This window comes from Girardinichthys multiradiatus, chromosome Y (assembly GCF_021462225.1).
Source record: "Girardinichthys multiradiatus isolate DD_20200921_A chromosome Y, DD_fGirMul_XY1, whole genome shotgun sequence".
In the NCBI taxonomy this organism is placed as follows: Eukaryota; Metazoa; Chordata; class Actinopteri; order Cyprinodontiformes; family Goodeidae; genus Girardinichthys; species Girardinichthys multiradiatus.
This window is the reverse complement of record NC_061818.1, coordinates 16,327,577-16,347,658: the sequence shown is the minus strand read 5'-3', so window position 1 is coordinate 16,347,658 and position 20,082 is coordinate 16,327,577. Positions and strand designations below refer to the sequence as shown.

Here is a 20,082-nt window from a genome sequence, read left to right as displayed (position 1 = left end):
CCAGGGCAGTGGTACGCTCCGCACAGGAGTAGTTCACCAGCAAGGCACAGGAGCCGTGCCCCCCAGGCCAAACAGGCACAGAGCAAGACATAGTGCATTAAGCCACCTGGCCATGCAGGCCCAGCCTGGGAACAGGTCCCCCCGGCGGCCCAGGGCCCACACCAACCCCCAGCAGCAAGACCGCCATGCACCAAGCAGTGGGGAGCCCCCAGAACCCCCAACACGCCGGGCAGGCATTAGCTCACCGCAGCAGTCACAACACGTGGGAACCAAGGTATGAGGGGCACATTGTATTTCACCCTGGGGGGGTCATTCCCTGAGAGGTCTAGAGGCAGGGATGCCCACCAGAGCTCAGCTCATAGACAACACCCCACGAAGGCGGGCAGCCCCCTGCCGGACCCCCTTCCACGGCACCACTTTTAAAAATTGGTGATGCCAGCATCATGTTGTGGTAATGCTTTTCTTCAGCAGGGACAGGGCAGTTGGTCAGAGGTCACTGGAAGATGAATGGTGCTAAATTCAGGGTAATCCTGGAAGAAAACCTGTTAGAGGCTGAATGAGACTAGAGACGACAAAGGTTCGTCTTTCAGCAGGAAAACGACCCTAAACACACAGATCTGTGAGGGAATGCTTTTAATAAAAAAAACAATGTGTTAGAGTGGCCCAGTCAAAGTTCAAGCCAAATTCCAACTGAGATTTTATGGCAAGACCATCCAGTTTGAAATGAGGCATTTTCCAATGAAGAATGTACAGAAATGTCCATCTCTAAGTGTGCGAAGCTGATATAGGCATATCTAGCTGTGAACGCAACAGATTTAGTTTTTTCCTCCAGGTGAAACCTGACGTAATGCATGTCGGTGGCTTGTGTGACATTCTAAAGAAATGCAACACCTGTAATACGTATTCTGTTTTTTTACACCTCTCCAGCGACTTATCACCTCGGTATGACCTCAGTTGACCAAAAGGAGTGAAACCAGCTAAAACCAAGGTGAGAAACATAAGTTCTTGTGTTTTTCTTTCCTCCTCAGTTGCTATTCAATGGTTATTTATGTGTTTTCTTAGTTTACACTTCTATCTTTGTTGTGTGTGTGTCTTTTATTAGGGAGGAAAAAACAGTCCCAGTTATAGTTAAGAAAATATATTTTATCAGACTATATCCTTAAATATTGTAAAAAAAAATATTTAAAAAATCTTAAGTGTTATGTTTTAGTAATAAAAAATGCTTTTTAAATGAACTTTGCTATTTAATTGCAGGAAAACATTCCAAACTCTTTTTTTGGATTCTAAGAGTTTTAAGGTTACTCAACAGTTCAAAAAACGTGTTGCTGCATTTTTCTTCTCATGAACCACAGACTGTTTTTTATAGGTTTACATGAAGTTACATTAGATTTAAATTAACAAATCTTCACCTTTTAGGTTAGTTCACGTAAGAAACTAATAAGTACACCATCGTCTTTGTGGTCCGTATGGGAAGGAATCCTATTGGAAGGCTTGACATTAAAAGAAATGATCATTCTGTTTTTTGCTTTTTTTCACTACCTTTTAGATCCTTGAAGTAAGTAAGTTGATAAACTGCAAATCTAAATCCTGGACTGTGGCTGGATTTGTTGCTCGTATGGAACGATAATTTTAACACAGACCATTTTAACACAGACCATTTTAACATAGACCATAAATGTAAAATTTTGGCATTTGTTTATTGAGAAAGACAATAATGTTACATTTGTTTTGACAGTCTCAGCATAGATACGATTATAAATTGTTTAAAATTAAAATTTGAAGATTTAATAGAATTGGCCAGTTTATTTAGTAAAAATCTGTGTTGTGTTATTGTGTTAACACAGTTACAATTTAATACTACAAATTTAATCTTTTGTTTTTGAGCTCAGTTTGTTCCCAAATACATCTCAGAAAATAGTTTCCAATTATCCATGAATGCTTTTAACTTCAGCCAATTAAATGTGTTCCCTTTTCCCAGTTTTCACCACATCTGTAATGAATCGCTGACAGTGGTAGTGACGGTCTTAACAGGAAGCGGGGTCACAAATCAAATTCTACTTTCTTGACATTTTACTTTCTTGACATTCAGGAATTTGCATCTATTTTCCAAGTATTTGGTAGAACTGCATTTTAAACTTTGTGATTTGGGTCAAGCATTGTGAGTCTTCTTCCGCATGCTTCTTATAATAGCTTACTGGAATTTTGACCCATTCTTCCTGACAGAATTGGTGTAACTGGTCAGGTTTGTTAGTCAACTTGCACACACAGACACACTCACACACACACACCTTTTTAGCTCTGTCCTCAAATTTTCCATAAGACTAACGGCCACTCTTTCATCATGATGCCATCTGTTTTTGCCCCCAGATCCTATGATGCTGTCACCCCTGTACTTCACAGCCAGAATCGATTTATCAGGTTTGTAAGCCTTCCCCGTTTTCCGTCAAATGTAATGACGTTCCTTATAGTCCAAAACTTAAATTTTTGTTTCATCGGACCAGTCAGACAAACTGCTTGAAAAATATGACTGTTTGTAATGATTACTTATAATGCATTGGTGGTATTTTAATTTTTTGAATCGAAACAAATAAATTTTTCAGTTTGTCCTCTAAAATCCAGTGAGGGACAGAGAAAATCATATATTATATAGTATTTACCAGAGGCTGAAAAAGGGGGAACAACAAAACGAGGTCTGGCTTCCAATCTCAACACCACAACAAACACGGTGTGATTCACACCCTGCCTTACTTTGGACATGCAGTCTTTGGTGTTGCCTAGCATTTAGAGCCTCTGACTGTGCTGTGCGTGGGGGTGTCTGTGTACTTGTTTTTGTTGCCTCTTTAGGACCTTTGCTGTTTAGTTTCTGAAGACTGATCGTTTGTATGAGGACTGAAGCCATGTCCTCATATGTTGTCATTTTTATGGTTAGGGTTTTGGTTTAGGGCTAAGGTGTAAATTAAGCTTAGGTTACATTTAAGGTTAAGAATGTACTCATTACAGTTAGAGTGAGGGATGGCATAGTGTCAGGGCGGGCACAAATAGAGTTAATACAATAAAATAAAATCAATACAATGTCCCAGGATGGTTGGAAATGCAAACTTTGAGTGATAAGCCAAATGACACTGACCTGTAAGTATACAAAGGCAGCCAACTAAAGGTTTGAACAGTATATGACCGTAATGCACAACTGTGCGATTAAATAAATTATGTTCTTCTTCTTTTTGGCAAAAAACAATATTTTATTGAATCAACAAAACATCAAAGATGAAACATTTTTCACACTGTTGTATTGGAATTTTTACACTAAAATTGTTACTGAAATAAGTATTTATCAAGCCCATCTGTCCAAACGGCATAAATAGTCAATCTGGTCTGATGAAACTAGACAGCTGGAGGACAAAAGACGAGTCCAGTATGAATAACATTGCGGTGAAATCATAAGGGAAAGGGAACAGGTGGAAGAGACTTAACTTTACACAGGAAATGCATTTAGTAATTAGAAATGAATAGTCTTATGACTGAATAAAAACAATTTTCTGTGAAGGCTGTGTACAGTAAAGGACATTAAAAAGCCATTTGTGGTATGTCAAAATTAGCAACAGTGAACACAAAAACACCTGTCAGTGGATCAACAGCTTCCTGACAGACCGACAGCAGCAGGTGAGACTGGGGAGCATCTTCTCCCGATCCAGATCAATAAGTACTGGTGCCCCCCAGGGGTGTGTTCTATCCCCACTCCTCTTCTCTCTGTACACAAATGACTGCACCTCATCGGACTCGTCCGTGAAACTCCTTAAGTTTGCAGATGACACCACTGTCATTGGACTGATCCAGGATGGTGATGAGTCTGCATACAGACAGCAGGTGGATCGGCTGATACACTGGTGCGGTCAGAACAACCTGGAACTGAACCCACTCAAGACTGTGGAAATGGTGGTGGACTTTCGGAGAACACCACCCCCATACACCCCCCTCACCATCCTCAACAACACTGTATCAGCCGTGGACCACTTCAGGTTCTTAGGAACCACCATCTCTGAGGACCTGAGATGGTCTTCACACATAGACACTGTTCGAAAGAAGGCCCAGCAGAGACTGTACTTCCTGAGGCAACTCAAGAAGTTCAACCTTCCACAGGAGCTGTTGGTCATCTTCTACACTGCCATCATTCAGTCTGTCCTGTCTTCATCCATCTCAGTGTGGTTTGGATCATCCACAAAACAGGACAGGTCCAGACTGCAACGAATAATCAGGACTGCAGAGAGAATCATCAGAGCTGACCTTCCCTCCATCCAGGACTTATACAGGTCTAGGGTCAAGAAAAGAGCTGCCAAAATCTCTGCAGACCCCACACACCCTGCACATAAACTGTTTAGAGTTTTACCTTCAGGCCGCCGCTACAGAGCACTGTTCACTAAAACCAACCGCCACAGAGACAGTTTCTTCCCCCAGGCTGTTTCTCTGATGAACATTTAATAGAGTACAAAACAACAGCATACAGATGTTGCAAATGCACCTTTTCTATTATATATGTGTATATTGTAAATTGTAAATTTGTATATTCTGTAATGCAAAAACAGAACAAAAGAGCAAAGTGTACCGGAGTCAAATTCCTTGTTTGTATGTAGGAACTTGGCAATAAAGCTGATTCTGATTCTGATTCTGATTCTGAAAAACTTGTTTATAGATTTTGATATGAAAGGGAAATGACCTGAAAACCACCTTAATTTTCCTACATGGCTTTGAGAAGAACTCCCTAAGAATATATAAATATAGCTTGCATGAAAGAGTTCATTCTGTGATGGAGAGTCAATCTGGATATAATAATGCCGACCAGCAAGCACAGTACCATTATCTAGATCAGACTTTTTATACTGAAATAGGTCAAATTGACCAATCAGATGTCCCAGCTCTAACTCAGTCTACTGAGAGTCACATTTATTGCTCAGTACATTGTGTAGAAGCAGCAGAATGTAGGTGGTTTAGACTAAAACCACAGAAACTGATCTATTCTTTAGCAGACAGATAAAAAGGGTTGAGGGAACTGTTTGAAGTTATGTTCCCCATCTTGCACAAACTGCCAAAATCAGCTACAGCTGATGTGCTCCTCTTTATTCAATAACAGTTCAGGAGCGCTTACTTATCAGCTCATATACTAAAGTTATAAATTGTGTTTCACACATCATCCAAAATTCTGGTCACTCCTGGTAAATATGTTTAAAGCCTTAAATTAAATGTATCTTTGCAGTAGCAGGATATCCCACCAATTTATTTTTTTTATCCAAATTTTTATTTGTCTAAATTTCTTGAGTTGGGGAAAAAATAAAAATAACTGTTTTAACAAAATCACTTGTCCCATATTTTTTTTCCACCCCTTCAAATTCCATTACATTTGACATAAAACTAAAGCACCATTTAAGAAAAACATCCCACAGTCAGACATTGTGGTGGCAGTGGGGTTGTTTTGCTGTATCAGGACCTGGTTGGACTGCAGTAAATGATGGAAGCATGAATTCTGCTCTGTAGCAGAAAATCCTGAAGGAAAATGTCCATCCACCAAGCTGAATCCCAAACTCACTTAGGTTATCCAGCAGGACGTGGTTGTAAGGACAGCAGCCAGTCAGCTTCTAGATGACTTAAAAATCCAAACAAAATTAAAGTTTTGTATTCCACACCTAAATCTGATTGTGATGCTCTGGCATGGCCTAAAAAAGTTCGTGTTTTTGAAAAACCAAAATGTGACTGTATTTAATCAGCAAGGAAAAGAGGGCCAAAATTTCTCCATAGTGATGTGAAAGACTCTCTGAGAGTAATCCCAACATTTGATGCTGGTTCTTGCTGCCAAGGGGAGCAAATTTGGTTTAGACAGCTTTTTATTCCATCCATCCATTGTCTAGACCCACTTATTCCGAATAGGCATCATCGGGTTGGGGAGGCAGGTGCTTATCCATCACAGGACCACACAAAGACAAACATACAACCAATCACACAAATGCTCACTCCAAAGGGCAAGTTAGATTAACCTAACAGTCCTGATTTTGGACTTGTGGGAGGAAGCTGGAGTACCCTGAGAGAACCCCTGCATACACGGGAAGAACATTTAAACTCCATGGCCTTCTTGTTGCAAGGCAACAGTGCTAACAACTGCTCCACCATGCACCCCTGGATAGCTGTTTTTCCCTGAAGAAGTGAAATCATCTGAAAAAAGCTTTTTTGTAGTTACATTTTTCCATATGCTATCACTTAAAGCTTGTGTCTGTAGCACAACTGCTAGCTTGCAGGCTAATTCGGTTGCTTTTGTTTTCTTTTAAGTCATGACCTAGCAGGCGTCAAATGTTAGAACGGACCCTTTAATGTGCAGTCTTCTGCATCACGGGGTATTGAGCTTAGTCACCCAAGGTCCCACTTACAGGAATTGAACATATTTTACAGTTTACCTGTCTATTTGATGAGTCATTGAATGATGTATGAGAGAGGCAACATGTTTAGCACCCTTTTCTCATTACACTGTGTATTGGAAATATTCATTGTGTTTATTCGAAAGTAGAATCTTGTTTTTGCATAGACCTACAGGACATGCAGTATGAGCATCCTCTCCCTTGTTATTGTTCTCACCTCTGCCCACTGTGCACCCACCCACACAGACATTTATCACTGTGGTCGTCTTAGCGGCTTTCCGCTTTAGGCACAGCGGACTCTGACCTTTCGGGAAGTGCTGTATGCTATTCTTCTTCTTTCTGCCTTTCTGCAGCTCCTCTGTTTTGGGCCACCCCCCCCCCCCCCACACACACACACTCACAAACCTTAAATTAGCAACCTTCGCGACAGTTAAGTAGCTGCAGGAACTGGTGGCTCGTGCATCACACCAGCCTCTGGCCCTGTACTCCTACTGAGACAAACTAGTAAGCTGCTCACAGCAGAGATCAGACATGCAACATGCGAGTGTTGCAACAGGTTCTACGTTGTTTACATGCATGCCTTGTGGTGTACCTGTCTATACAATAAGGCATTGGAAGATGTGTTTCACAATGGCCTTTCTTTGAACATTCTGTCAGAGAAACACTACAATCTTATCTAACCATTTCTGTGTTAGAGCCTCTACATTCTCATGACATTTTGAGATGATAAGCTCATCCATGATAAGCCAGAGATGTTAAGCTTGTATTTTTCCCCTTATGAAGTTTTTTTTTCACATATACCCAGATAGATCCTGACATGAAAAAAGCAGAGAAAGTAAGTCCATAACATTTTTAGGTGCCTTTTAAAACTTTTCATGCACCTAACATCATACTGTACATTATCACATTATAAAACCCAAACTGTTGTGTTGGAATTAGATACGAACGACCAAAACAAAGTAGTGCAGAATTGTGAAGTGGAGCACAAGAAGTATATGTTTCACAGTTGCTCTGTATTTGGCCCCATCCATCTTCCCATCAACTCTGACCATAATTCCTGTCCCTGTTGAGGAAAAGAATCCCCACAGCATGACACTGCCACCACCATGTTTCACTGCTGGGGACTCATGGGGAACACCTCTCCTGATCTTGATGTCACCTCCAAAGATATTGTTGGCCTCTTGGCTGCTTCTCTAATTAATACTCTGTACTTTTGCAAGGCGCCTTGATTTTGCAAAACCCAAACTGTAAATTTTCACTTTTTTATTTATTTCTCTCTCATAGTCAGGCATGACATATGTTCATACTCCATCCAGTGGAAACATCTTAAGGCCTGTTGCTGCATTAAAATGTTTGGTGACCTCTCGTTGACAAAAAGACTACTTCCTTAACTGTCGGTCTATTTTTTCTATCAGAGACAACCAGAGTTGTTTCTGTGCATCTGCAGTGGTTGTGGCTATAATAGCAGCGGTTTTAAGTCTTTACAGGTTTGTGTGTTTCAGAGAGAGAGAGAGGGATCTTATTTTTATATACACCCCATGATTCTAAATCTGGTAGGTTTAGTCTCTCCACTCCTTTGAATCTGCTTTTTTAAGCCAGGTTTTGCTCATACAAACCACTTCATAGAACATCAAGTTTCTCTGCATATAACCCCTTGTTTAACGTTGCAATTGAAACAGGATGTGGTGTTGCTTTGCCTTTCTTGCTTTCAGTACAATTATTCTGATCTTAAAGCATGTGATGGGGCCCAGGTAAGGTGACTGGCTTCTGCTGAGGAGTAGGAGGCACTCTGCAAGCAAGATAGCCCCACCAGCGATGCTCAGCAGCACCTCCACCTACCCGGCCCGTCCCCTTTCACTATCACTCACCGCTGTTGAAGCTTCCTGTAAGACCTGCGAGCTGTGGTTTCAAGTGGAAAATGTCACTGGGCACTTAGAAGATGACAGAAAAGGGGCGAGAATGAGGTGAGAGGGAGGGGCAGAGCTGAGGCGAAAGTCAATTGTGTTTTAGTAGAGAGAAAGAGGACAGAGAGAGAAATAAAGGAAATCTAATCATCAGGCCAGAGCAGGAGGACGTGAGGATGTCAGTCCTCTTACTGACCACCTGCTGTCAGGATACATAAGGTAATTTTCTCTACTCTGCTCAGAAAAATAACAAAAATGCATAAATAAAAAAGGAGCACATTTTATGAACAAAATTCTAAATAAATACACATAAAATACTTAATAACCTTTTTAGCCTTTTCATGATGTGGTTGTGTGTCAAACTGGTGAGATAACTCTACTCAGTATGCTTGAATTAAAGTGTTGGCCTACATGTAGATGTTTCATGCATAGTTTGTCTCATCTTTAAAGACAAACTCAGCACTAAATGTAGTCTTTTTTTTATGAAGCATCATGTTAGTTCATTTATAGTAGTAATAAAACATAAATTGTCATTTCTATTGTTAATATTAGAGTCAAGTTGAAGCTCTTTCTCTAATACAAGGTGTTAACAGTTCTGGTCAAAGGTTTACATACACTCACTGTCGGCATTAATTAAACATGAATAAATATTTTTTTGCTAGATTTGAACCGCTCTTTGTCCAGGGCCTAACGATTACAGATTCAATGATATTTAAAGGTAAGAACTGGTTGTACAACTTTAAATTAAATGCAGAGTTTCTCTAATGCACAAAGGCAGATGCAATATATATATATATATATATATATATATATATGGTTCTGACCCTTCATGTTTTAGTAACACTTAAAGGCCTTTTGGTGTAATATTTGACCGTTCTTCTAGTCAGAAATGGTAAAGGTAGTTTTAATGTGTTGTTCTTCCACCATGGGTGTGGCTTTGCGAGCATAAATTGACAAATTATTTTTTTCAGACTTGACCGTTTTTCTAATCTTTGTCTAATTGTGTCAAAGTTTCACTCTGATAGAAACTGTCATCTCCTGTCAAAGGAAATCAATCAGGAGGTTTAAGTACAACTCAAGAACCAAAAAAACTCTGTCATGAACTGGAGTGCTGGAACTTCAGTATTAATGTCCACAGTGGATTAGGCTGAAATCAGCTGAAATTTGCAGCTTGCCAAGATGGACGAGCCAAATGCTGTCTGAAAAACATTTTATGGTCGGATGAGATGAGGATTTCAAAATTGGAAACATAGTACTAACTATCAAGCAAGGTGTTGGTAGAATCATGCTGAGGGTCCGTTGCACTGGAGGTGGTACTGGTAAATGGGGACATTTATTAAAGTTTTTGGTATATAATTTTAACCATGTGTGCATTACAGAAAATTCCCAATAAATTAAAGTTCTTGTATTTAAAATTAATTGATGTTGTTTGTTGTGTAATGGCTCCACCGTTTAAAAAGACTAGATCATATGCATCATGAAAAGCCCCCACACTGATATGACACTAATGCCGAACTTCTTACTGGGACTGTGTATTCAAAGTTTTCATTCAACAATACAGCAGTTCTTGTTCACTGTTGCCCTCTCAGTATGACTGTTTTTGCTCTCAACTGATCCAATATTCACTCAAAAGAGCTCAGCTTTGTGGCCATTTTGGTGGAGGGAAGCACAATTTCAACTTTCAGGTTTCAGAAACAAGCTACGGAGGGAAACGGTGAACATTTCTTGTTTAGTTCAGTTTGTATTCACCTGATTTCTGCCTTTCTACAGTCATGTCGCCGGCCGTGGAGATGCTGTGGTCCCTGTGCATGCTTCTGGTTCTGCTTCCAGTGGATCCAGCTGACGCTCACACAGGCTCTCCTGGTATGAACGCGTTTGATAATAACTATCCTAATAAATATCCTCCTAGAACTGCTAACAATCAATTTTATCTTTTGGTTCTTAAAACTAATTCCCCAGCCTGGTAGTTACTGTCCACCTCTGTATTTGGCTTGGAGTCCGGTTATGTATATGTACGGAAGCCATTCTAATCTCCTTGTCTGTTGTTTTAAGGACTCCTCTGCACAAATGACTTTGTTAACAATGTCAGCTGTAGTTGGACCAGATCATGGGTTGGTTCTGCTGAGAACTGTTGGATTACGGGAGTGAAGAAATATTGGAAATCTAGATCAATTGAATTAATAGCGTAAGTAAGATATGACATATTGCATTTGCAGAAACATTATTATTAAGACATTTTTATAGAAAAGAGAACAATTTTTTATGTGATAACATTTTCTTTAAATTCTGAATAAACGTAAAGCTGCAATTTTAATATTGTCCTCATTTTCAGCCAAAGCTGCAAACTGAAACAACACAGAAATTCTTCTCTGGGCTGCAGTTTTGTCTTTGAAAAGACAGTAAGTGCTTTAATTACAATTTAATTGCTGGATTTTATGACCAACACAAAGTAGACCAATTTCCATTTTACATTTATGCACTACTTTGTTTCAGTCTATCAAACACAATCCCAAACAAAAGTTTGTTGTTGCAACATTACAAAATGTTGTTTCCTTCTGCTTATATCCAATCAACCCAAGCCCAGTGACAGCTTTGATGGGGACCAGGACAACTCCGAAGTCTATCGCACCTCACTGGGGTCTGGGGGGGGTTGCGTGATGACAGAGTTGGCAGGCGCTCCCTCGTTGCCTTCCTCTGCTCTACTCTGGCTTTCACACACCCCTCACCCCAACACACACACACACACATACACACACACACATCGTGGGCCCCTCCCTTATTCTGGACCCAGGGCAACAGACACGTTTGTTCCCCCACCTTTCGGCGGGCCTGAACCAGCTCCAATTTTTTTGTGACTAGAACCTTCTTTTGATGGTTTCTGTGCAGGCTTTTTCTGGTTCTGAAGTGATGCCATTCATCAATTTAACATGTAATGGCACACTGGTGAAGGACATTAAAAACTACAAGCCAGTGGATCACAGTGAGTTGCTTCCCCTCTCTTAGCCCTCCTTGCCTCAAATATTTAGTGTATAGTTATTTGTATGATGGTTCGTTAAACCTTTCTGTGTGTGTGTGCGTGTGTGTGTGTGTGTCTGCGTGCGTGTGTGTGTGCATGTGCATACAGTTAAAATGCATCCTCCAGGAGCTCCACAGGTCAACATCACTGCCAATTTCACCCTGATATCGTGGACTCTGGGGAGTCCTGTCTCAATGTATTTTGAGGCTTCCTTCAACTTCGAGCTTCGGGTCAAACAGAGAGAACAACAATGGAAGGTGAGCATTTTTGTAGATGTTTACACATGTTTACATCTTAACATTCATTTATTTAAATAAAAATTAAGAAAAAACAGCGGAAAAACCTATTGATGAAAATAATGAAAATAATGAGACCAAAGGGACATTTTAAATCAAGATGTGTCCATTAATTAGCATCACAGGTGTCTACATCCTTGTAATCCGTCAGTGGGCCTATATATAGGGCTACAGGTAGTCACTGTGCTGTTTGGTGACATGGTTTGTACCACACTCAACATGGACCAGAGGAAGCGAAGTAAAGAGTTGTCTCAGGAGATTAGAAAGAAAATTATAGACAAGCATATTAAAGGTAAAGGTTATAAGACCATCTCCAAGAAGCTTCATGTTCCTGTGACTACAGTTGTACATATTATCCAGAAATTTAAGATCCATGAGACTGTAGCCAACCTCCCTGGACGTGGCGGCAGGAGGAAAATTGATGACAAAACAAAGAGCCGGTTATTACGGATGGTAACAAAAGAGCCCAGAAAAACTTCTAAAGAGATTAAAGGTGAACTTCAAGTTCAAGGAACATCAGTGTCAGATCGCACCATCTGACATTGTTTGAGGCAATGTTGACTTAATGGGAGACGACCAAGAAGACCATTGTTAAAAACAAATCATAAAAAAGCCAGACTGGAATTTGCCAAACTACATGTTGACAACCCACGAAGCTTCTGGGAGAATGTCTTATGGACAGATGAGACAAAAATTTAACGTTTTGGCAAGCCACATCAGCTCTATGTTCGCAGACGGAAAAATGAAGCATATGAAGAAAAGAACATTGTCCCTACTGTGAAACATGGAGGAGGCTCTGTTATGTTCTGGGGCTGCTTTGCTGCATCTGGTACAGGGTGTCTTGAATCTGTGCAGGTATAATGAAATCTCAAGACTATCAAGGTATTCTAGAGAGAAATGTGCTGCCCAGTGTCAGAAAGATTGGTCTCAGTCACAGGTCAAGGGTCTTGCAATGGGATAATGACCCAAAACACACATCTAAAAACACCCAAGAATGGCTAAGTGGAAAACATTGGACTATTCTGAAGTGGCCTTCTATGACCCCTGACCTAAATTCTATTGAGCATCTTTGGAAGGAGCTGAAACATGCCGTCTGGAAAAGGCATCCTTCAAACCTGAGACAACTGGAGCAGTTTGCTCATGAGGAGTGGGCCAAAATACCTGCTGAGAGGTGCAGAAGTCTCATTGACAGTTATAGGAATCATTTGATTGCAGTGATTGCCTAAAAAAGTTGTGCAACAAAATATTAAGCTATGGGTACCATCATTTTTGTCCAGGCCTGTTTCATGAGCTTATTTTTTAAAATAATTCTGTTGAAGCATGTTTTCTGTGACCATTATGGGTTTTTCTTTCATCAACCGAGGGGTACCAACAATTTTGTCCCCGTGTGTATATAATCACAATATTGACACTTTAATTACAAATTGTTATATGGGTTCTAATCATAATTAGAATCAATAAATAAACTAAGAAACAGAAACATAAAAAACATTAAATCTAATTTCTTAAAGGCAACTTCTGACAGTAACTAAGAGTGAACATTTAAAGGATTGAATTCAAAGGTTTTACCACATCATTTGGGATTCTAAATACCTGTCTTTGGTCTAAGGGAAGTCTGAAGAGGAGAAGAAAACAAAGAGAATTGTCCACATATTTCTTTACATGAATTGAATCTGTTTGCGTTGTGAAGTGCCATGAGACATCATTTGTTGTAAATCATTGTTGTAACAAGCCTACAAGGTCGTATCCTGATGTTGTTTTGTAAATCCTGGGATGCTACCTCCACAGGTGAAAATTCTCTTTGATTGGACGAAAGATTATCTGGGAAACGTCAGTAGAAAGAAGAAAGCTATCTGGTTAAGGAGCAGAGGCAGAGTACAACTTGTCCATCACAGGGCCAAAACAAAGACCCATGCACATGACGCTAACACAGAAGGTCAACGTGGAGTGCCTAATTAACTTAAGATGTATGCTTTTGGACTGTGGGAGGTCACAGAAGTTCCTGGAGAACACCTACGTACATACAGGCAGAACATGTGTCTTTAAAACCTAAAGAGCCCCGGAATGATTTAAAGCTCGCAACAAATTACTGTAAATAATGAAGGTTTATAGCTTCCTTGGGTAGTAGTATCTATTCCGACCTTACTTTGGTCACCGTGTTGCTATTCCAGTCCTATTTGTTAATGTCCTCTTGCAAGATATTAGGGAAATATGCAACTTCGATGCTATTGTTGAGTGTTGTTATGATGACATGCCGCTGGCCGAAGATATTATTGGTTTAGGCCTACTGAGTGTGAACTCCTGCCCCTTAGAATAGGAATATTGCATCCAAGCAGTCCTTTGCAATTGCGATTTTGCATATTTTAAGATTGTCAGGCCGATTGTAAGTCAATAAGATGACATGTTTTGATCCCTAACGTTTCCATCCATCCATCCATCCATCCATCCATCCATCAGGTAGCAAAGAAGAGAGGTCCATTAGCAAAACCTTCACCCGTACCAACTCATCTGACTTCTTTTGATCCAGAGAAGCAGCAGCTCTACTCCAGGCTCTCCCCAGATGACAGAGATCCCAACCCTATCTCTAAGAAAAAGCCTGGCCACCGTACAGAGGAAGCTCAATTTACCCATTTGTATCTGGAGTCTTGCTCTTTTGGTCATGATCCATATCTAATCACCATAGCTGAGAGACAGAATGTAGACAGATTCTTAATTTGAGAAATTTACTTTTTGGCTCAGCTGTTTCTTTTTTTTTTTGGTAAGATATTTTTTTCAGCACTAGAGGCCTTTATTTTCCAAAAGTAGGCAGACAGAAAAGAGGGCAGAGAGAGGGAGAGACATTCAGCAAAGGTTGCTGGATTCAGGACTCGAACCCAGAGGACTATAGCTTCTGCATATGGCCGTGTGCTTAACCCTTACACCACCATTGCTGCGCCCTGGCTCAGTCGTTTCTTTACTACCACAGAGTAAAGCAAACCCCCCCCTTATTATGACAGATGTATGTCACTCCATCCTCCCATAACTTGTGAACAAGATACCAGAATACCTGGACCCCTCTTTGCTTGAGGCAAATACTTACTCCAACCCAGAGGAAACAATCCACCTTTTTCCAGCTAAAAGCAATGGCCTGAGACTTAGTAGAGCTTTATGCCTCCTCTCTAAGAATAGAAAACAGTGTTTGTCTTTTCATACTCCTTTGGGTATTTCCAAGTGTGAGGTACACAGGGTAGTGAGAAAGGTTCAGAACACACATCCCTGAGGTGCTCCCAAGCCCTCAGAGACAGATTCCTTTAATCTCACGTACTGTGCTCTTTCTGTGAGGCATCCAACTGTGTTTTACAAAGATTTAGAAATTTGATTGTTAAAAGCACTTAAGAAATCAAAGAACATAAACCATACAGATGTGTTGTTCCAAGATCCAAGTGGATCTGTGGTTGCTGACATAGATCTCTAATTTACTTTGAAATACCATTCTCATACAGGAAAACTCCAGTGGGTTCTAAAAGATTCTCACTTATTAAATTCAATACCAAACTCTCCACTCTTTACTGAAACTGGGTATTAGACCAATGGGTCTTTAGTTGTTTAGGACAAATGGAAGAGGTATTTAAGTAGCAACAAGACAGAATCACATTTTCCACACCTGCTCTCAATATCTGTATTTAAATATATACATTTAGAGTTGAGATTTCAGGATTTACTTAAGAATGGTATTGTTTGTGGTCTACCAACAGCTGAGTTCACTGTAGGGTAATGCCAACGCCACTTCCAGCTTTAATTATTGAGTATATGTTTCATGTGATAGAATAGTGGTAGTATTAAGTTTCATTCAGCTATTCTTGTTTTAGATCTGCTCTCTGACTTTGATACTTTGTCAAACTCATTTCTTTCATTAGGATTCCAAAGAGTTTAACACAAAAGAGCAAGAGCTGAGATCTCCTGTGGGGAAACTAAAGGGCAACCTGGAGGTCAGAGTCCGAGTCAAGCCGTCTAATAGGGACAAGAGCCACTGGAGCGATTGGAGCCCGACAACATCCTGGGTGGATTTGGCAGATAAGAAAGGTTGTTTCATTGCCCCCAAAACCCCCAAAATGCCTCTCTTGTCACTACAAAGATATTCACCTCCACATATTTTCTACATCCACACCTTAAAGTTTCTTTCTGTAGTTTCTAACTTGGGTTTGGTAAAATACCTGCATCTGACCAGCTTATTCTTGTCCTTCAGACTGGTCACCAGATCAGAACTCGGTGAAGTGGATCTTACTTCTTCTCAGCTTGTGTCTCCTCGTTATTGTTTTGCTGGCCTACTACAAGAGCTGCAAGGCCCGAGGGTAAATAATTAATCATCCCAATAGTTTGTGTTCGCAAATGCCACCTCCAAGCTAATGCTGTGTTTGTTTTCTTTCAGGCTGCTTAAAGGGAAGCCGTTACCAAACCCTTCAAAGTACTTCCAAACTCTCCATTCGGTCCACCAAGGAAATCTGAAAGTAAATATCATGCTTTCAACACACTTTGAATAGCATGCATCACTTGAAGTAATGTTAGGCCTCTTGCTTGCAAGAGTTGCATCAATCTCACATTCTGTTACCTTTTCACAACTAGATTGGGTAACAAAGGTTTTTATATTTTTGTAAATTTATGATGGTACTGTCTCCATTCAGTGTAGCTTACGAACGTCTTCATACCTCTTGGGCTTTTAAAAAAAAATTCAAAGCTACAAACACAAACCTTAATGTTTTTATTCCGATTTTATTTGACAAACTCAAAGTTATGTAAATTAGTTAGAAAGGGTAAATAAGTCTTTTCAACTCCTAGCAGGTTTTCTTCCAGGATCACCTAGTATTTAACTTTATCTAACTTCTGATCAATGCTGTCCAGCTTTACTGCCTTTGCAGAAGAAAAGCATCCCCACAACATGATGCCACCACCACCGTGTTTTAACACATGAGTGGTGTGTTCCGCATGATGTGCAGTGTTGGTTATTTCCCATATATACACTGTTTTGCATAGAAAATGTTGTCAGGCCGATTGTAAGTCAATAACAGGGAAATAAATATTTGCTGTGTCCTCTACATGGCTTATGACAAACTTTGAAACAGATAATGCCTTTCTTTTTACCACTCTTCTATAAAGGAAGTAAAAGGGGCGGAAAGGGAATGAATGCAACATTTTTCAGATTTTTATTTGTTAATTAGAAAAGCAGGTATACATTTCCTTTTAATTACCAATTATACACTACTTTTTATCGCTCACATGAAATCTGACTAAAATGCAGGTATGTTGTTGTAACGACCAAAAAGTTAAAAAGTAATTTTTCAGGGAACTGTCTTTTTATAAGGTTAATTGGTCTCTCTAAATTGACCTTAGGTGTATGAATGAGTGTGTGCATGGTTGTTTGTGTGTTGCCCTGCGATGGACTGGTAACCTGTCCATGGTGTACCCCGCCTCTCGCCCATAGACTGCTGGAGATAGGCACCAGCTCCCCCGTGACCCACTATGGAATAAGCGGTAGAAAATGACTGACTGGCTGGCTGTCTTTTTATAGTCATTCACGTGCCATTTTCATCCCTGAACCTGATACGCCACCATCACCATTGGTGGCTGTGGTGGTAGGGGTTCATCCTGGGTTGCTGGTTCAAACCTCCGCTATGTCTGTCTCAGCCGGTTTGTCCTTGGGCAAGACACTTCACACACCTTGCCTGCTGATGGTGGTCAGATGGCTCATTGGCGCCGATTGTATGGCAGCCTCACTTCTACAATGCAGCCTATTACTGAGTGCGTGAATGTGTGTATGAATGGGTGGATGACTTACTGTAGTGTTGTGACTTGATAAAGCACTATACAAGTGCAAACCATTAACCATTTACCTCAGTTCATGTAAAGCTCACTGATTTCCAAAACCGAACCTGTCTGTGTTTTTTTTTTTTCTGCAGGAATGGCTCAATCCCCTTTCAGGGACCCAATCATTCATGGTCCCTTCATGCGACCAAATTGCGCAAGTTGCGGTGTGTGAGGACTGGAATGAGATGATGCCCTCTCCTTCGCCAACTTCCAGCTCCACAAGCACCTTTCTTCACTTCCACAGAAACTCCATTTCTTGCTCAGACAACAGCGGCGTCATCTACAACTCTTCCTCTCTGTCTAGCTTCTCTAATGTGGGCTATTTCATATCCAGCTCCTGCAGCGGCTCAGCTAGGACCAACCCCAATCCGGCTTACTTCACCTATCATGACAATTTCCAAAACCTTCCCCAAATCAACGGCCCCCAATTCTGCCTCTATGATCCTCTTAATTCATTTCCTGAATATGAAAGTCTGAAGAGGGAGCCAGAGAGCCCTGACTCTGGTTTTGGCATCATGAAGGAAGATGAAATGAAAGAGACACACAGAGTCATTTGCAGAGAAGGGGAGGAAGTTCTGAATGATCAGAGTTCCCCACTTCTCTTCCTTCCTCTTCACCTTTCTTCTCACCTTCCTTCCTCTCCATCAGCTCATCCTTCTGCTTTGACACAGCCCTCTGAAAGCCAAATGGATGCGGCTGAGACAGATACCAGCAGTAGCTCGGCTGCTCAGCTTGTTGCTGGTGCCATGTGCAGGTCCTCTTCTATGCTGGTGGAACCCTTCAAAACCGGTTATCTGACACTCAAAGAGCTACAGATAACATTCAGCAATAAATCCATCTAAAAACTAGGAGCTAAAACTGATAAGTTGGAGGAATTTAAGAAGTGTTTCTAAGGAAAAAACAGGCAAAAGCCAACCTTGCAAGAAAATTCAAAGATAAAAGTAAGGGAGCAGGCTTTATACTTTAATATCTTTATAAAGTCTTGGTAGCAGAGAAGAAATAATGAGTTGAGAACTAGCTTTAACCAGAACTTTTCTAAGCAACTGACCAAGACCAGGGAACAGCGAACTTGGCTGCAATTACAAGTCAGAGTGTTTCTCAAAGACATTTTAAAGCCATCTGGCTGACAGCTGGTTGGACCAGAAAAAAGGCTGAAGTAAAGTTTGTGTGGTTCAAGTCAGGTCTCTTAATCACAGCAAAAAACAAAAAAACACACAAGTGACATAAAACTTTTTACTTGGGAGGTCCCAATCTGATCCCGTGGTGTCAGAATTCCTGATGAAACTCAGCTCCTGCGGCCATGTTTTGGGAATATGTTACAAGCCACACTGTCATATCAAAACAGAGACCCAACATGCTAATGTTAGCCTAGCACTACAGTTAACTTTTTTGCATTAAAAACGTGGTCTTCAGGAACAAGACGTAAGTTTATTGAAGGCTGTAGCTGTACATTTTGAATCAGGTAGCTTATAAATGATTAGGCTATGCATATTTTAGATGATATGTTGTTAGCTTTCTTAACCAAGCTAACCCATGTTGGAGCAGCATATTAACAATGTCCTGCAGAAACTTTGGTTGGAACAAAATATCTGTAGCTGTTTAGAAATGCAAATATTAGACACTGTGGTGTCATTTGCAAGTGAGAGAAGTGGGACACATTATTAATGTACACCATGTAATACAGATGAAACATAATGCATTATTGTAACTCCTAGACATGGCTTTGATTTTTATGAAGTATCACACTGGGACTGTTTTGCCAAACATATTTTAAAGACTCAGATCAGTAGAGGGGACAGAAAATCCCGATGGAGACATGCCTCAGTATTACATCAACTTTTTCTGTGGCTGCTTTTTCAAATATACCATACAGATGAGGTGATCTAAACTGTTGTTTTCTCGAATAATATGAAAAGTTGAAAAGATGGTGAAACCTAATAAATGAGCTGCTAGAAGCTGCATAGATGTGAGAAGGGGAAATGCTGATGAATATGTGCTTCTTTAACTTCAATGCAAATTTTTACTGTACTATATTGTTATAAGAGTTAGCTTCACCTGCAATTAAATGCTAAATAATCTGCTATGATTTGGCATTATTTATCAATGATTTTCCTCAATAAAGACATATACAACTATTGCAGTCTTCAATTACTCAGTTCTTGCATAAATGGTGCCCTCTGTGAACCACTTCTTCTGGGCCAACACCCCAGAAACCTGCTATTTTTCATAAATATAGTGAACATTTTACACATTCCTAACTATGTTTGTGGACTTTGAGATCCATGTGTAAAACAAATCAGTCCAGGTTTGACCAATCAAAGTTGGTCTTGATGTCAAAAAGATTTTAAAGATGCCCAGTATTCACAAAAAAAACCCTCCATCTCTCTATTGTCTCTACCTGGTTGCCCGGTCATCTGGCAAGAAGTGGGGCACACTCTGGACAGGTTGAGAGTCCACAGGTAATCAAAAAGTCAACGTTTCATAAATCTCAAACTATGCTTTATTTATTTATTTTCAAACTATGTTTTAAAGGGGCTCTTCAGTTTTAATAAATCTGAGATTTATGTCAGATTTTGGAATAGAAATGAAAGATGCTTCTATTCTGTTGTTTGCTTGGATGTAAGCTT

The 20,082-nt window shown here is 40.2% G+C and overlaps 1 protein-coding gene across 3 annotated transcripts; it reads left to right on the top strand.

Annotated features, from left to right (window-relative positions):
* The first annotated feature begins 949 nt into the window (after window positions 1-949).
* Window positions 950-19,590, top strand: LOC124863926 (interleukin-2 receptor subunit beta-like). Of its 3 annotated transcripts, none has more exons than XM_047358489.1 (11): window positions 950-988; window positions 2,368-2,418; window positions 10,073-10,165; window positions 10,355-10,487; window positions 10,635-10,701; window positions 11,189-11,282; window positions 11,427-11,575; window positions 15,511-15,676; window positions 15,840-15,945; window positions 16,023-16,101; window positions 17,548-19,590. In XM_047358489.1, exons 2-11 carry the CDS (start codon window positions 2,373-2,375, stop codon window positions 18,295-18,297), a joined length of 1,683 nt encoding a protein of 560 aa, XP_047214445.1. In that variant the 5' UTR covers window positions 950-988; window positions 2,368-2,372; the 3' UTR covers window positions 18,298-19,590. The 3 variants fall into 3 exon arrangements, with proteins under 3 accessions (XP_047214445.1, XP_047214446.1, XP_047214447.1); XM_047358490.1 differs by lacking the exons at window positions 950-988; window positions 2,368-2,418 and adding exons at window positions 8,358-8,521; window positions 8,965-9,020; XM_047358491.1 differs by lacking the exons at window positions 950-988; window positions 2,368-2,418 and adding an exon at window positions 8,360-8,521.
* Window positions 19,591-20,082: the final 492 nt, after the last annotated feature.